Source organism: Ambystoma mexicanum, chromosome 6p, assembly GCF_040938575.1.
Source record: "Ambystoma mexicanum isolate Mex_15411 chromosome 6p, UKY_AmexF1_1, whole genome shotgun sequence".
NCBI lineage: Eukaryota > Metazoa > Chordata > Amphibia > Caudata > Ambystomatidae > Ambystoma > Ambystoma mexicanum.
Window position 1 is genome coordinate 670,184,598 of NC_090935.1, and position 15,028 is coordinate 670,199,625.

The following is a 15,028-nucleotide window of genomic DNA, read 5'->3' on the forward strand; positions in this document are numbered from 1 at the left end:
GCTGTAGACTTGGGCTGGCAGAACCTAACCCGATGTCCTGCCAAACAAGTGCCATAGGTCTTCCTCAAAGCAACCATATGAAGGACAGCTGTCGAGTTTACATTGAAGCGTCCACACGCATGTGCATACATTTGAAATGGATGCCATAATCGCCAGCCCCTCGGGACGGAGTTGCATGTAAATGTTTAACAGCAGGGCTAACAGGGCTGTATCTTGCATTACACAAAACCTAACCTCCTTCTTTTCTGATGTCAACAATAGCCAGAGTTCCACCGGTTGGTCCTCTCCAGAGAACATCACTAGGGCAATGCCAAGGCTGTGCTTGTCACCACCCCCTGTGTCTCCAGTATGCCAGCCAACCCAAAGGCTGTGAGTTCATATGTTACCATGATTGCAGCAGCAAGCTGATATGGATGCAGTACCAGCCTTTCAGGGGCCGGCCTGGGGTTTGAAAGGTCTACGTGTGTATGAATGTATCTTGATATGTAGGTATGCCTTCATGTGCTGGGTTTTACACATCCCAAACCCAGCCGCGAGGCCACAGAGAGCTTCACAGCGAGACGGCGCCGTTCCCAGGATAATCTAGGAAGGGCATCTAAGCAGGATACGCGAGACTATGGGCATAAGATACTGGTTAGGGAGGCCACGCAGGACCCAGTCTCCGGGTATTTGTTGGTGCACCTACAGCAGGGCTCCCCTTGTAACTATATATTCAGATTGGCCCTTTCCGGAGAGCGCTGTTGATTCCATTGGTCTGCATCAGTGACTCCATCACTTGCCTCCTTCTTCTCTGGAAAGAAAGCAATGTCTGCTCGATTTTAAGCCCCTCAGCGGACCCCAAAGGCAGCAAATCATGAAGCAACTTCTGTAACATGGCCCGCCCCCGTTTCCATGACAATGATTACTAATTTTAGAAAGCAACTCTGTTCTTGTTCTGTAGGGAGCGAGAAAAGAGTGTCAAGAGTTTCGGGGTGATGGCGTCAAAGAGGAAGCTCATTTGGGGTGGAAAGGAAGCAATGAATGGAAACGCATCTGTGCCTCTTTATTGGGTTGGGGGGACAGGCCCTGGAGCTTCACGTCCACCTGTACTTATACTCCCAGTGCTTTAGTGATGGCTGGAGGGACCTTGCACGTCACAGAAACAATGTTTGGGGAAGGACTCGAGGAATATCTAGCCTGGCCTAAGAAGACTTGGGGAACATTACAAGTTGGGCACTTTTATTGGTGTGAAATATCTCCACCGGCAGCTACCAACTCGACCAATGACATTTCACACAAAAAAACAACTCAGTGTTTTAAATTGGTTGTGGTGCCATTTCTGGGATTCCTCCAGAGGTATTCCAGAAATACCACCATCTCCAGTGGTAACATTAACACGTATTTGAAGGTGGAAACGGATAATTTATAACATTGTTTTAATGTGGAAAAAGGTCAAGACTGACCTTTCTATGCATTGCCGGGGTTAGGTGCTGGACTGGGCATCAGAGGTGCTCCCCCTTTCACCTCTCACGATGGCTAATAGTAAACACGTGTTTGGCTGCATTGAAGGGAATCACTGAGGTTCGGTTATGTATAGTAAACAAAGTTTAAATACAATATTGGGGCCTTCATGGAATTATAACAACTCTTAATGATCCCCTATGTTTCTAAGGAACCTTTAAAAAGGAGTGCAGCCTGTGTACCTATAGGAGTGCCCTAATATATGCAGCCAAGTTTTCCATCTATTTCAAAATATAGTTTATATTTCAAAATATGCTTGACATGGAGAAACATATCTATAAGCGGTGTGTAATATATGATTAATCAGTAGTAAAATAAAATCTACTAAAATAAAAGTATATCAAGAAACAAACTCGAATGAAAGAGGTCAATACAGGTTCCGAAGCTTCCAAGATAAACCAGGCTGCTAAAGTGCCTGCTGTAAAGATATGCTGGTAGGCAGCCTGTCAGCATTTCCCATCTCAGAAAGGCAGCCGAAAGGGCTAATGCATCAGCCGCAGCTTTCGTTTTAGATCATCTAGGACACAGCTCCCCCAACCGAACCACCAGAAGAGCTGCCCACTCCCCTAAAATGGCCACCTTATTAGGCCTCTGCCAATTGAAATCCCTGTGTTATCCTGAATAAAGGTTGCTTGCATGCTTCTGCAGAAACAAAACCCATTATATTTGGGCTAAAGACAGAGGAACAAGGCCAAAGACTGAGTTCCTTTGTCACGGAAGTCCAAGGTGACTTACAATATCCTTTTTACATGTGATATGGGGTATTTATTTATTTTGCATTTTTAGCAGCGCACTGAACCCTCAGGTATCTAGGCACTAGTTACATTAGGGAAAGGGGGAGGGGGTGGTACAGGTACAGGTAAAGGTAAAGAGGAAAAGCAGGAGGATTAGGTTCAAGACGTTCTGCAGTGATACAGTGTCTTGGCTCCGAGGACCTTATGAGAAAATACAAGTTTTCAAGTTTCTCCTTAAGGTCCAATAGGAGGGTTCCATTCTCAAGAAAATGGGGATATTGTTCCGCAGCTTGGCGCGCGACGACAGGGAAGCTTGAGGCGCGCAGTTTGGCGATTGAAGCGGGGCACTTGGGCAAGTGGTCGTGTGAGGATCTAAGTGGCCTAGAGGGGGTGTATTGTATTTCTTATAATACGTGGCCACACACTTCCATCCACTTTAATTCCTTGCTTGCTCTCATGTAAGAGACGTTCGAGATGTTGATACACATAATCAATGTCGAATCGGTTTGTAATAAAAAAAGAAATGATTAAGCAGCTAGATAACACATCCAAAGACCACAGACAATCTCATGCAGATAGAGTCGTGCTTTCATTAATTGTTCCTCCTTTAATGAACTGTAAAGTGTCAGTAAACGATATTTTAGAAGCAAAAGAATTCTAAAAGCTTGCCACTGCTTTAATGAAGTGCTGCAGTGACAGCTCGAATGCTGCTCTGTGCTGGCTCAAGCAGTAGGCATTATGACGTCAGAACTCAACTGGAAGTGATGTCATTTTCTAATTACAGGTAAGTAATGAGCTTGTAATAAGAACATTATTCAATTCTTTTAAGTGGGTGTCATAGTTTGCCTTGTATTTTAATCAAAACACTCCACATGTTTTTACATTGCTGCTGCAACGAATGACACGTGAAAATGCCCGAAAGCATGTTATTTAGCACTATGATGGCAGGGGAAAAGACATGCTACTCTCTGAAGCTATTCTCTCATGTAAATTGGCTGTTCGGTTTGCCCCAGGGTTAGGCGCGCTTTACAAAGGCCAAGATAAATAAATAAATAAATAAAAGATAGCAACACTCGGTAGCATTTATATCATGGTAAACATACATTCATAAATAATCTCTATTTTTAAGTAGGAGTCTTTACTTTAACAGTACTCTTTCATATGTTTTATCCATTCGCATCAGACAATGTTTTATCAAGTAATTCCATATTCATTTATTATTTAGATCTGACGCCCGCCTTCATAGAGATGATGTTGACATCTGTTTCAGCAAAACGTTAAACTCCTGCAAAGTCCCCCAGATTCGCTATGCAAGCGTCGAGCGCCTCCTGGAGAGGCTGACAGACCTGCGCTTCCTCAGCATCGACTTCCTTAACACGTTCCTGCATACCTACCGCATCTTCACGACAGCCTTTGTGGTGCTGGACAAGCTTGCGGACATATACAAAAAGCCGTTCACATCCATCCCTGTAAGGTAGGCACCCATCTTGAGCTACGATTGCCAGCGGTTTCAATTACAATAGCATGAATGGACATGTTTGAGTTACTGTGGGTTTGCATAGGGCACAGGCCCTATATGAACAGTGGCATTGGCTGTCGCATGTTTAGGTTATGTTTACAGTCTTCAGGAGCTAATATATTGTCTGGAAAAGGCCCATTGCTGTTGCCACTACCAATTGACTTTTACACCTACTTTTTACTTCGACAGATAATGGTGTTTAATTTTATGTATACAGCATTGGTAAGATGTGTGCCTAGCGTACCATACCACATCCATCCTCTGTCCCGTGCTCTTTCTCAGATGTCCTCTGTGACGAATCGCGTCCTCATTTCTCCACAAGGGGGAGCCACTTCTCATGAGGCTCGGGAGGTGTGGCTGTTACCCAATATTCCCCTTAGGGGTGGTTTCATGACAGAGGACCTCATGGGAGAGAGCTCCCTACTTGGGGACAAGGATGGCTACTTGGGGGATAGACCAGACAAACCCATTACATCTGCACAGTCTCTACCCACTTCTTTCCCCTCAATCCTTTTTCTACCTCTATGTATTATTGGCAAGTAGAAGGTAGTAGGACGAGGAAGTGCAGCGGGAGTGCTAACCACTCAAGTACTGGGATGAGTTGGCCCCACGGAATCTTGGAGGAAGTACATAGGAAACAGACAAAGGACTTGCACAGACAGACCAGGCGCAGCTGGCAACAATGTATAAAAACCAAGAATGTACTACCGATAGGAGAACAGACAGCCGTGTGTGACTGCAGGCACGCTGTGCACCCAATGCGGGAGTTTCAAACTCACATTTGTGACCAGAAGGAGAGGAGGCCAGGGGAAGGAAGTCATTTCCCCTGGTGTTGTTGAACTGTGAAACCAAGTACAAGAGAGACCAGGGGAAGGGAGTCATTCCCCCTGGTGTTGTGGAACTGTGAAATGGAATGAAGGAGAAGCCGGGGGAAGTGAGTCTTTTCCTCTGGTGTTGTTGAACTGTGAAACCAAGTACAAGAGAGAACAGGGGAAGGGAGTCATTCCCCCTGGTGTTGTGGAACTGTGAAATCAAATGAAATAGAAGCCGGGGGAAGGGAGTCCTTTACTCTGGTGTTGTTGAGCTGTGTTACAAAGTGGATGAGAGGCCAGGAGAAGGGGGTAATCCCCCCTGGTGTTGTGGAACTGTGCAACCAAGTTGAAAGTGACCAGGGGAAAGGAGTAAGTTACCCTGGTTGTATCAAACTCTGAAGCCAAAACACCAGGAGAAGGGATTCATTCTCCTGGTAACCAAAGTTATAAAGACTTTTCTGATACAGAGTGTTAACCAACAGGCAGTGTGTCTCCCAAGGAGAAGTGTTGGAACTTTACCTTCTTGTGCTTGACAACAGTTTTGCCCCGAGAAGGAAGCCATTCCCCTAAGAAGAAGCCAACATCTGGAAGTTAACTTTTATCCCCCATCCAGAAGAAGAGAGTCGTTCTTCTGGACCAAGAAGGGTCTACTTTATCTCTAGTTTAGTTTGAAGTGTAAGGGACAGGAGTAGGGTTTTGGCACAGGATGGTGGAATATTGATTTACACAGACATTCTGACAGAACCCTTAGTGTTTTAGTTGAGACTGGGAACTCTTCTTAGAGATAGAGAAAGTTAGCTTTTATCTTTATTTTCCTGATCAAATAAATGTCTAGCAATCACCATGCCACCTGTGTGTCAGTCTCCTCCTTCTCCACCTGTACACCTCCTACATTATGGACATTTCTGTTGCGATTTAATATATCTGCATACAGTCTACCATATCAAACTGATTATTGGTATTTTCTAAATAGGCAGTTTTGTGCACCCTTATTACATGCAGATGAGATTAGTTTTCAAGTGACAAAGAACTTCATAATGAAATGCCATAAGCCGTGGCCCAATCACTGTATTCTTTAAACGTTAACATATTATAGGGGCTTCTGGAGTTGGTTGTGTATCAACAGCTGACTTTTCTTTTCCCTCTTTCTGTTCGATTTGAACTGCTTATTTTTATTTGCATTAACTTTTATATAGCCGTTGATCAGTTTGACTAATGCTTAAAGGATCCCGTTTTTGCAGCAGGTTTTGTGACTGCCTGGCCGTTTTCAATGTGTAGATGAGATTTCCCACTCTTGATTTTACCATCTTGTAGGAAAGGTGACTCAGTGGGCAAGCAGCCTATTTGAAATGGCATTATGAAAGAGTTACGACCAGCATCCTTCAAGACACTGTCGCAAACCCTTCCTCAACTCACCGACATGCGCAAGGCATTGTTTGCCATGACATCCCCTGAAAAGAGATCGAATGCGTCCAATGCAATATACGCACAAAGCCATTTGTAGTGCAAAATAAAACACATAAAGACATTCACCTCGGCTGGTTGGGGCCAAACAGCCTCCCAGCCATTCAGGAATCACAGAACGGTGCCTTTACCTCGTGCTAAAGCCTCCGTTCTGAGCCCCCTCAGAAGCAGGATGCTGCAATCTTCCTGCCTCAGTGAATGGCGTCTTTCACTTTGGTGATACAATGGTGGGGAGGAGGTAGACGCCAGGAGTGATATGCACCGTTCGTGTCTGTCACGCCAAAACAGGGTGGGGGCTTATACAATTTGCCTCTCTACAGCCCAAACCCCCAATTTCCACCCTAACCCACCACACCACCACCTCACTTACCTGGTGCTCCCTTGACCCTCACCGGAACCAGGAACACTCAATCCCTCATCCCTGTCACGGTAATGGTCGCCATGGAAAGGGAGGAGGGACTAGGTGTTCTCACTTGTACATGGTGGCCACCTTGGTTTGTATTTTTTTCAAATTGAGAAAAATGCAAACACGCTGTTAAAAACAACTATTAACATCCTGGAAAAGCATTCCGGGATGCTAATAGCAATAAACCCCTGCAGGTGGGGACATAAGCGTGTCTGTTAATGCCCCGGGGCTAGCGTATCTCGGCCCTCGGGCATTACCTGACCCAGTAAAACCCCAACCTGTTGGTGTTTATTGCTTAATCAATTGGCTTTGCACATCCTTGGTAACATGCCATGCACTTTTTCTTTACTAGACATCATGGTACATGCTAACCACGGGTTTATGGACAATGCGTTGCTGTGCACGAATAACAAACTCTGTGTAATACCATCTGTGGTATTTTCCTTAGTGCTTACTGATAAGGTGTCCAGTCAACTCGTCGAAAAAAAACTGGTCGACTGCAATTTGGTCGACGCAATTTGGTCGAAAACCAAATGGTCGAATTTTTTTTTTATTTATATATTTATTTTTCGGGTTTTCGTTTAGTTAAAAAAGGGGTTTTTAGAGAAAAAAAGGGGGTTGGGGGAGAGCCCCCCCCCAAAAAAAAAAAGGGTTAAAATAAAAAAAAAAAAAATTTCTACCATTTGGTTTTCGACCAAATTGGTTCGACCATTTGTCTGGTCGACCAATTTTTTTCGACGAAATGTCTGGCAACCTACTGATAACTCATCTGGTTTCATTCGGGTTTCACCAAATTGCAGATTAACATCTAGCCATGGACAAGAATGTTTAAACACTGAAATGAACATGAGATTAACGCAAAATCAGTTAAACGATATGTGGGTCATATTGAACAACTCTTTGGTACCTATCTATGTATAAAAGTGGACATTTGTGGGTTTGTGGCTTTGCATACATTCCTTATACAATTCCACACCAGTTCACCAATCTGCACCACATTTTGCATAGTTACCAGTTAAGACCCTCTGGGTATTACTAGCTATATAACATTTGTACACCCCACCCCTTGTCCCAGGTTTCAGCAAAAGTCAAAATGTGGTTGTGGGTTTATGGCCTGCCAATGAAGCCGTAAATCATGTTCACCAGGAAGGGAACAAAAAATGTATGAGAGGCGAATGGACCTGCGTGGCATTCTATCTATCCTGCATCAGGTGAAATGACTTTTCCAGAGGATTTTTGGCGTGATGGTGCCTGCAGACGAAGCCGTAAACTATGTTCAGCAGGAAGGGAAACAAAAAGTTTTGTTTCTAAACAAGCCTTACAATCAGTGGCTGAAGTGTACGAAAAAAAGTAGTGGAACTATGTTCCCTACTGACCTGCACCGCTCCCCACAGACCCCATCGCCGCACCCCCTCCCACGCACAATAAAAACCCCAAAACACATGTGCCTGCTCTTTAAGGAAACGTCCTGTGCCGGGCACTAGAAATGCAAGTTCCAACCTCTTCCTACACTTTTATTTTAAAACGAAACTGTTCCGGAACGGTTTCTTTTTAAAATTAAAGTATAGGAACCGTAAAACTTAATTAAAAGAAGTAGCAGAGCACCGGTCCCGACCGCTCCCGCCCACTGCTTACAATGCCGTAAACCATGTTCACTGGAAATGGATACAAACATTTTTGCTGCATCAGGTGAAATCACTTTTCCAGAGGATTTTTGCAAGATGGTGCCTGCCGACGAACCAATAAACCTGCATCAGGTGAAATCACTTTTCCAGAGGATTTTTGCAAGATGGTGCCTGCCGACGAACCAATAAACCATGTTCACCTGGAAGGGAAACAAAAAATATTGTTTCTAAACAAGCCTTACAATGAACATGTACTTTAGTAATATTGAACTTTAGGTCCATAGTTGTTGGCACCACCAGCATCATGTCACCCATCATGCTGCTCGGGGATCTCCATGTTGTTCCCACTTAATAATAACCCGAGCAACGCCGGGTATATCAGCTAGTTTAAACTAAATTCAATAGGTAAGACCATGATAAAAATATATAAACAGATATTTGGAAATAGAATTAGTAAAGGGGAATCATGAGCTCCTACTGTGACACTAAAAAATCTTTGAATTCTAAAGGCAAGGCGGCACAGCTTTCTGACGAATAGGGACACAACACGCTCAAAATACCATAATTTACAATATTATTTGCAGTATCAGCCCAAAGAGAAAAAGCTTTAGAGAAAAGGTTTTTCCACAGGATAAAGCTTGTAGCATAGAAGCAATGTTCACTATTTTTCAAACGCATAAAAACGAGCATATAGTGTGATACTATCGCTATATAATTGCTTTAGAAGAGCAACAAGGACATCATTTAGGTTTCGTTTATTAGACTCTGATGGTCAGGGAATTGACTATGACAAAAAACCCTCCACATTCATTGTCAATTTTTTTAATTTTTACACTCAAACATGGTTTATTGATTTATTTGAAATAAAAAATGAAAAAGACTACCATCGGATTTGTCTCAGTTAACTATACTTAGATTTAGTGACCCTATTTAAATTTATTACAAAGGAGTGTGAGAGCCCCTCTACTGAGAACGAACATGGTTCAAATACCCTGTTCTATGGAATTTCTTCCACTCAGGAGGGTCTACAACCACGTTTTAGCTCACTGCACCCTTCACAGAGGAGAACTATCTATTTGCATATCAGTCTTTGCCCCACCCACAAGGGTAGTCCAGCACCAAAATGCTAGGCAATTCTCTGAACAAGAGAGCCATCAGCAACCCCAGACATGTGTTTAGGCCTTGTGTCTCCTCAGTGAGGTGAAGCTGAGCCTCTCCAAGGCACACTGAGCAAGGGCTCCACGTCTGCATTACCTTGGTTTACTAAGGGTGAAACCCCAAGTTTCACAAAATCGCAAAGGAGTGCGGGTGCCCCTCTACTGGGAACAAACATGGGTCATATTGTCATGGGCTACTATCCTAAATGGTCTTTATGGAGCAGATGGAGGAAAAGAGGCATCAGACATTTCGGTCCCTCTTCCAAGATGGTGCTAAATTGTGCCTCAGTGGAGAACCTTCTGCAGCAGACCATCTTATTCCAAGATGGCCACCCGCAATTTGTCACGCAAGCCAGAAACCCCCAGCTTCACTCTTGACGATAACACTCCTGTGAGTATTTTCTGCTACCATATCTTTCCTGGACTTTTTTCTTTTCATTCCCTTTCTCCCATCCCATCTAACTGAATGCTCACTCCTTTTTATCTAACCATTCTCTTTATTTCTACGATCTCGGTGAGGGACTTCTGGACCCATCTCCCTTCCTGGAATCCTAGCGCAGCACGTGCACCATTCTGTCTTCAGCCTTTCACTTTCCGCTCTGAACCGCAACACGTTCATCAGCCGGAGTTCACTTATTGCTTGCTCTGATCTCTGTGTGTACATTAATGGGATCGCAGCATTCACAGTTGCCAACCAGCATTTTAGAACGCGCTTTGAAACACTTGTCTACGAGCGTGATAGATATAAAATATCAATACCAACTAGCTCAGGGCTTCTCTGTATCTTGGAAGCGCTTGCTCCACCAAGAAGCTGCTCCCCTGCCCACCTGCCCGCAGAGAATGACTTCAGCGCCCGCTAGCGCTCCACCGCAGAGCCGCCACCCAGCAGAGCTTCCGCATTTATAATTAACTTACCTTGGCACAGTGTTCTGAACCCGGGAAACAAACGGCTTCTTATTTTAGTATGAGTCCCTGTGACCATTGTATTTCAGCCCCTCATTGTGTTAAAGGAACAGTGTCTTGTGCTTGAACAAGCCTCCGTTGTATTTCTCTCCATGTTCAGGTATCTTTTGTGAAATTGGTAGGTCAGTACTTATTAAGGCTGAGTGGTTGTGTATTTCATTTTTGACTACTTGCTCCCAACATTTCCAGCACACTGGGATACTCACAACACAACGTATGTGCATAGAGGGTTCCTTCAAGAAGCTATTCTCTAAAGTCTACTGGGTTTTCTCCCTGAGGAGGGCTTCCCAGTCTCCCCACCCAGGTCCTGTTTCCCACTTCCAGGGACCTGGTGAGGCACGTGGAAGGCTCCCCTATTGTCCTCTTTGGGTGGTCTGCACAACGCTCAGGTACGGGTCCATTAACTTTGTTGTGTAATGTGTGCATTGAGCATTGTGGTCATAACAGAAAGCAATGCCCAATACATAATGGACCAGCAGCATATCCAACAGTTGCTTGCTGCTATGCAAAACTTGACTGTCGAACTACAAAACCTGAAAGTGGAAAATGCAGTGTTAAAACAAATGATAACCCATCCTCAGGCAGCTTCAGAAGTGCATCTGGGAGCCCTGCGAGCAGGGAGGTATGAAAGAAATCGCAGGACATTGAAAGAATTCCTAGACTCTGTATAGTCCAGTTTTCCTTCAAACCTGAATATTTTCCAACTGATAGGGCTAAGGTAGGTCACCTGATTTCTAACGTTACCGGAGCAGCGCTGGCTTGGGCCACTCCTCTAGTAACAAGTAACAACCCTATTTTGGATTCCTATCCCGGCTTCACCAACAGTATACGAGCCATGTTTGCACAACACAAAATTGCTATTTCTGCTAAAGAACATTTGTTAGACTTGGAGCAATGACAAATCGAAACCTTGGTTTATATTACCCAATTTAAGCAATTGGCTCATGAAACCGCCTGGTCATATAACGCATTGATAACCTTACTTTGAAGAAGTCTCATAGAAGACCTAAAAGACGAGGTATCCCAGGTGCCATGCCCAGGTAATTAAGCGGAAATGAGAGAAGGAAGAATAGAACCCCTCGTAATCCCGAGGGAGCCCAAGTCATTCCAAAACCTAATAGGGACGACAAGAGCCCATGTAGAGCGTAGCCACCAGATGACCATTGACACTTGAATAAAGAGCTAGACTACGCAATCAGGGGCTATGTATGTATTGTGCTCGAAGGACCAGAAGCTCACTGTCTCCCGAGCCCTGGTTCTCTCAAGGCTGGATTACTGTAACAGCCTCTATCTTAATCTGCCTGCCTCCACTCTCCGCCCTCTGCAACTTATCCAGAACAGAACTGCGAGACTTGTCCTTGGCCTCAAGCCCAGGGACCGTATCTCTCCAGGACTGAAATCTCTTCACTGGCTCCCAGTGGCTGCGAGGATTAAGTTCAAAACCCTCTGCATTGTCCACAAGGCCTTCTGGGGCCTGGGGCCTAAATACCTTCAACTCTCTCTTCCTAAATATCTTCCTTCACGAGCCCTTCGCTCATCCGTCTCCAACTCCCTCATGGTCAGCCGCTTCTCGAAGCAACGAGCTGGGGGTAGATCTCTCTCCGCAGCAGGGGCCTCCCTCTGGAACAGCCTTCCTGCCTCCCTGAAACTTGAGGAGAACCATCTCCGGTTCTGGAAGCACCTCAAAACCTTCCTCTTCGCTTCTGCCTTCTCTCTCCCTCTCCCCTGCTAAACCTGCTTAACTCCCCACTGAAATTCTGCACTAAACCTGCATCTTGGCCACTCTCAGCGACCTCGGTCCAGGGCCCAGCCACTCTCCACTTGCACTGCCTCCCTGGCTCCCCCTGCACTGTGGGACTGTCACTGTATCCCTACAGCCCCCTTCCTAGCACTTGCTCTGCACTTACCTCGCACTTGCCACCAGCTGGCCCTTTTATTTATTATTTATTTTATTACGCTACTTACCGTGTACTGCACTTTCCCCCCCACCTCCTCCCCCTGCACTTTCTCCTTTTCCCCTTACCTCTGCACTTGCCCGATCTGAATGACACTTGGCCTAGTAGGATCGTTTGTCTGTCTTCCCCTTGTTTCCCTCCCTCCCTGCCTCATCGCGCCTTGAAACACTTGTGTATAGGCGCGTTACAAATACCATATCATATCATATCATATCATATCATTTAGTGAACGATTGACCTAAAACTCCTCCTCGAAGATCGGGAAACGCTCCTTTCATGAAAGGAACTATGATCCGCGAAGGCACTTTATGTTCCCCCAATCCTTTACTGATGGTGGTGGTACGAGGTGCACTCCAACTTCATCATATCATTCTTGAGAATACACCAGCATTAATTGACTGTGGCCCCGCTGGATTGTTTACAGATGAAGACTGGGCTCGAAAACGCGGGATCCCTCACCGAGCCAAATCTACCATCATCCCTGCTGAAGGGGCGATGGTACCCCCATCTCGACAGGTTCCATTAAGGAAAACATTGAACCCCTACTTTTGTCCTAAGCATCCCATCATGAAGAAACATGCTTCGATTTGATAAGGGCAGCTCATTATCCAGGCCTTCCTGGTTGTGCCTCCACAATCCCTTTATCAATTGGACAGCGAGATTCCTCTTCTTAGGATCTGAACATTATGTCCAATATTGTTTAATTAATGGATCAGTCGGCTTTCATATCCCTACAACACCCGTTTCTACCACTACTCATCCCGTTGATCTAGTACTGACTTTAACAAATCAATACCAAAGGTATCACGAGGTGTTTTCGGATATGGAATATAAGGAACTTTCACCACATAGACGTGACGATTGTGCCATTGATTTAGTACCAGAAAGGCCCATCCCCTTTGACCGTATGTGCATTCTTTCCAAATCAGAGAAAGAGGTGCTCAGAGATTATCTGGAGCGCAACCTCCAAAATGGATTGATAACTGAGTCCCATTCCCCTGCAGGTGCATCGTTATTGTTCATACCAAAGAAGAATACCACAGAACTTACACCCTGTATAGTATATTTGTGATTGAACAAGATCGATCACTGTTACCAATAAGTACCCCATGCCTCTCATCCCTGATATTCCAGAAGGGGTCAGCATCTTTACTTAGTTGGATCTCAGATGTTCTTACCACCTTAACCGTATAAGCTAGGGCGATGAATGGAAGACGATTTTCTGAACCCTGTTCGGCCATTACGAGTATCGGGTGATGCCCTTTGGCCTATCTAATGCCCCCGCCGTTTTCCAGAGATTTATGGACCATGTGTTTTCAGACCCATTACTTAATTTGCTGATACTGTATGTTCTGGACATTTTGTTTTTTTTTCAAAATCCCTCTCCGAACATATCCTTCATGTACAGGAAGCACTACAGCATTTGCAAACTAACCATCTCTTTTCCAAACTCGAGAAGTGTGTGTTCCATCAGACCCAAGTTCATTATCTAGGATATTTTCTGTCTGCCCAAGGTACTCAAATGGACCCAGAAAAGGTTGAGGCTGTAGAATGCCCTGCTTTCCACACGGTAAGAGTAGTCCAGTGCTTTTTGGGATTTGGGTGTGTCTGTGTGCCTTCCATTACATCCTTGCAAACCAGAGGTGAGTGTGTGCATAGACCCACTAGCGCCTGTATTTTGGTAATTTTTTTTTCTTTTTTAAAATATCTTGCACATCGGTGCTCACTGTCTCCATCCCCTCCTGACCTGTGCCTCTTACTAGTTTCCCCTTATTCCCGACTGCTGCCCACCCACTGTTCCCTGATTGGCCAACCTCAGGCACTGTGTAAAACAAGGGTGTATGCCCTTCGTGCAGTGTGCCCTGTGTGCCTTCCATTGCATCCAGGCAAACCGGAGGTGAGTGTGTGCATTGACCCACTAGCGCCTGCATTTTGGGCATTTTTAATTATTTTTATAAAAAACATCCAGCGCATCGGCACTCTCTGTCCCCATCCCCTCCTCGTGTGTGCCTCTTCCTGGTGTTCCCCTTATTCCCACTTCCTGCTCACCCGCCGTGCCCTGATTGGCCATAGAGACCCTTATAAGTCATCACCCAGGGATGCCCGTTGCAGCTCCCTGCGGCAAAGGGCCCAGAGGCAAAGGACAGCTCTACACCGTGTTGGCCTGTGTTAGCCTGTGACGCCTGCAGCTGTCAACCAGCAGCAACTGACAGGGTAGGTGTGGTTTCGGGCAGGGGGTTCAGCCACTACTGTACCCCATATTGTGTTAGTCAGCCATATCTCGCATTTAAGCATATTGTGTTAGTCAGACATATCTTGCATTTAGGAATACTGTTAGTCAGCCATATCTCACATTTAGGCATAGTGTGTTAGTCAGCCATATCTCACATTTTGGCAGAGTGTGTTAGTCAGCCTTATCTTGCATTTAGGCAAAGCGTGTTAGTGAGCCAATTCTCGCTTTTAAGCATATAATGTTAGTCAGCCATATCTCGCATTTAGGCATACTTCCTCATCACAAGTTTGGCGGTAACCCTTAAATGCGGCAGTGACGCTATTACCGCTGCATCTAAGGGTCTGCTGTATCACAGTCTTGGTGGATTTACCCCCATCTCTAAGCTGGGGGCATATCCGCTGCGATTTTACCAAGTTTCAGTGCTATTACCGCCAGCGGTAATTGCGCCGAACATTCCCCATTGGGCCCAATAAGGAATGGGAAATTCCCAAATGGGTCCAATGGGGAATGGGTACTTACTGTTCTGCCAAACCCATAATCTGGTGCTAATAGCACCGGGGGAGGGGTTGGCGGTAGGGCTAATAGCCAAATTGTGGGAACTCCCGTCCTCTGCGCTCTATAGGATTGTTCAAATGATGAGTCCAGTAATTAGTTTTAGTC

General features: G+C 45.2%; 1 protein-coding gene across 3 annotated transcripts in view; it reads left to right on the forward strand.

The window, feature by feature from the left end:
• The window catches only part of RASGRF2 (Ras protein specific guanine nucleotide releasing factor 2), a 2,380,666-nt gene that overhangs the window by 1,538,015 nt on the left and 827,623 nt on the right, over nucleotides 1-15,028 (forward strand). For 2 of the 3 annotated variants that reach the window (XM_069627554.1, XM_069627556.1), the window contains exon 14: nucleotides 3,460-3,708. In XM_069627554.1, the coding sequence (XP_069483655.1) occupies nucleotides 3,460-3,708 (249 nt within the window). The remainder of the gene's footprint in view (nucleotides 1-3,459; nucleotides 3,709-15,028) is intronic. The other variant, XM_069627555.1, reaches the window with a different exon arrangement.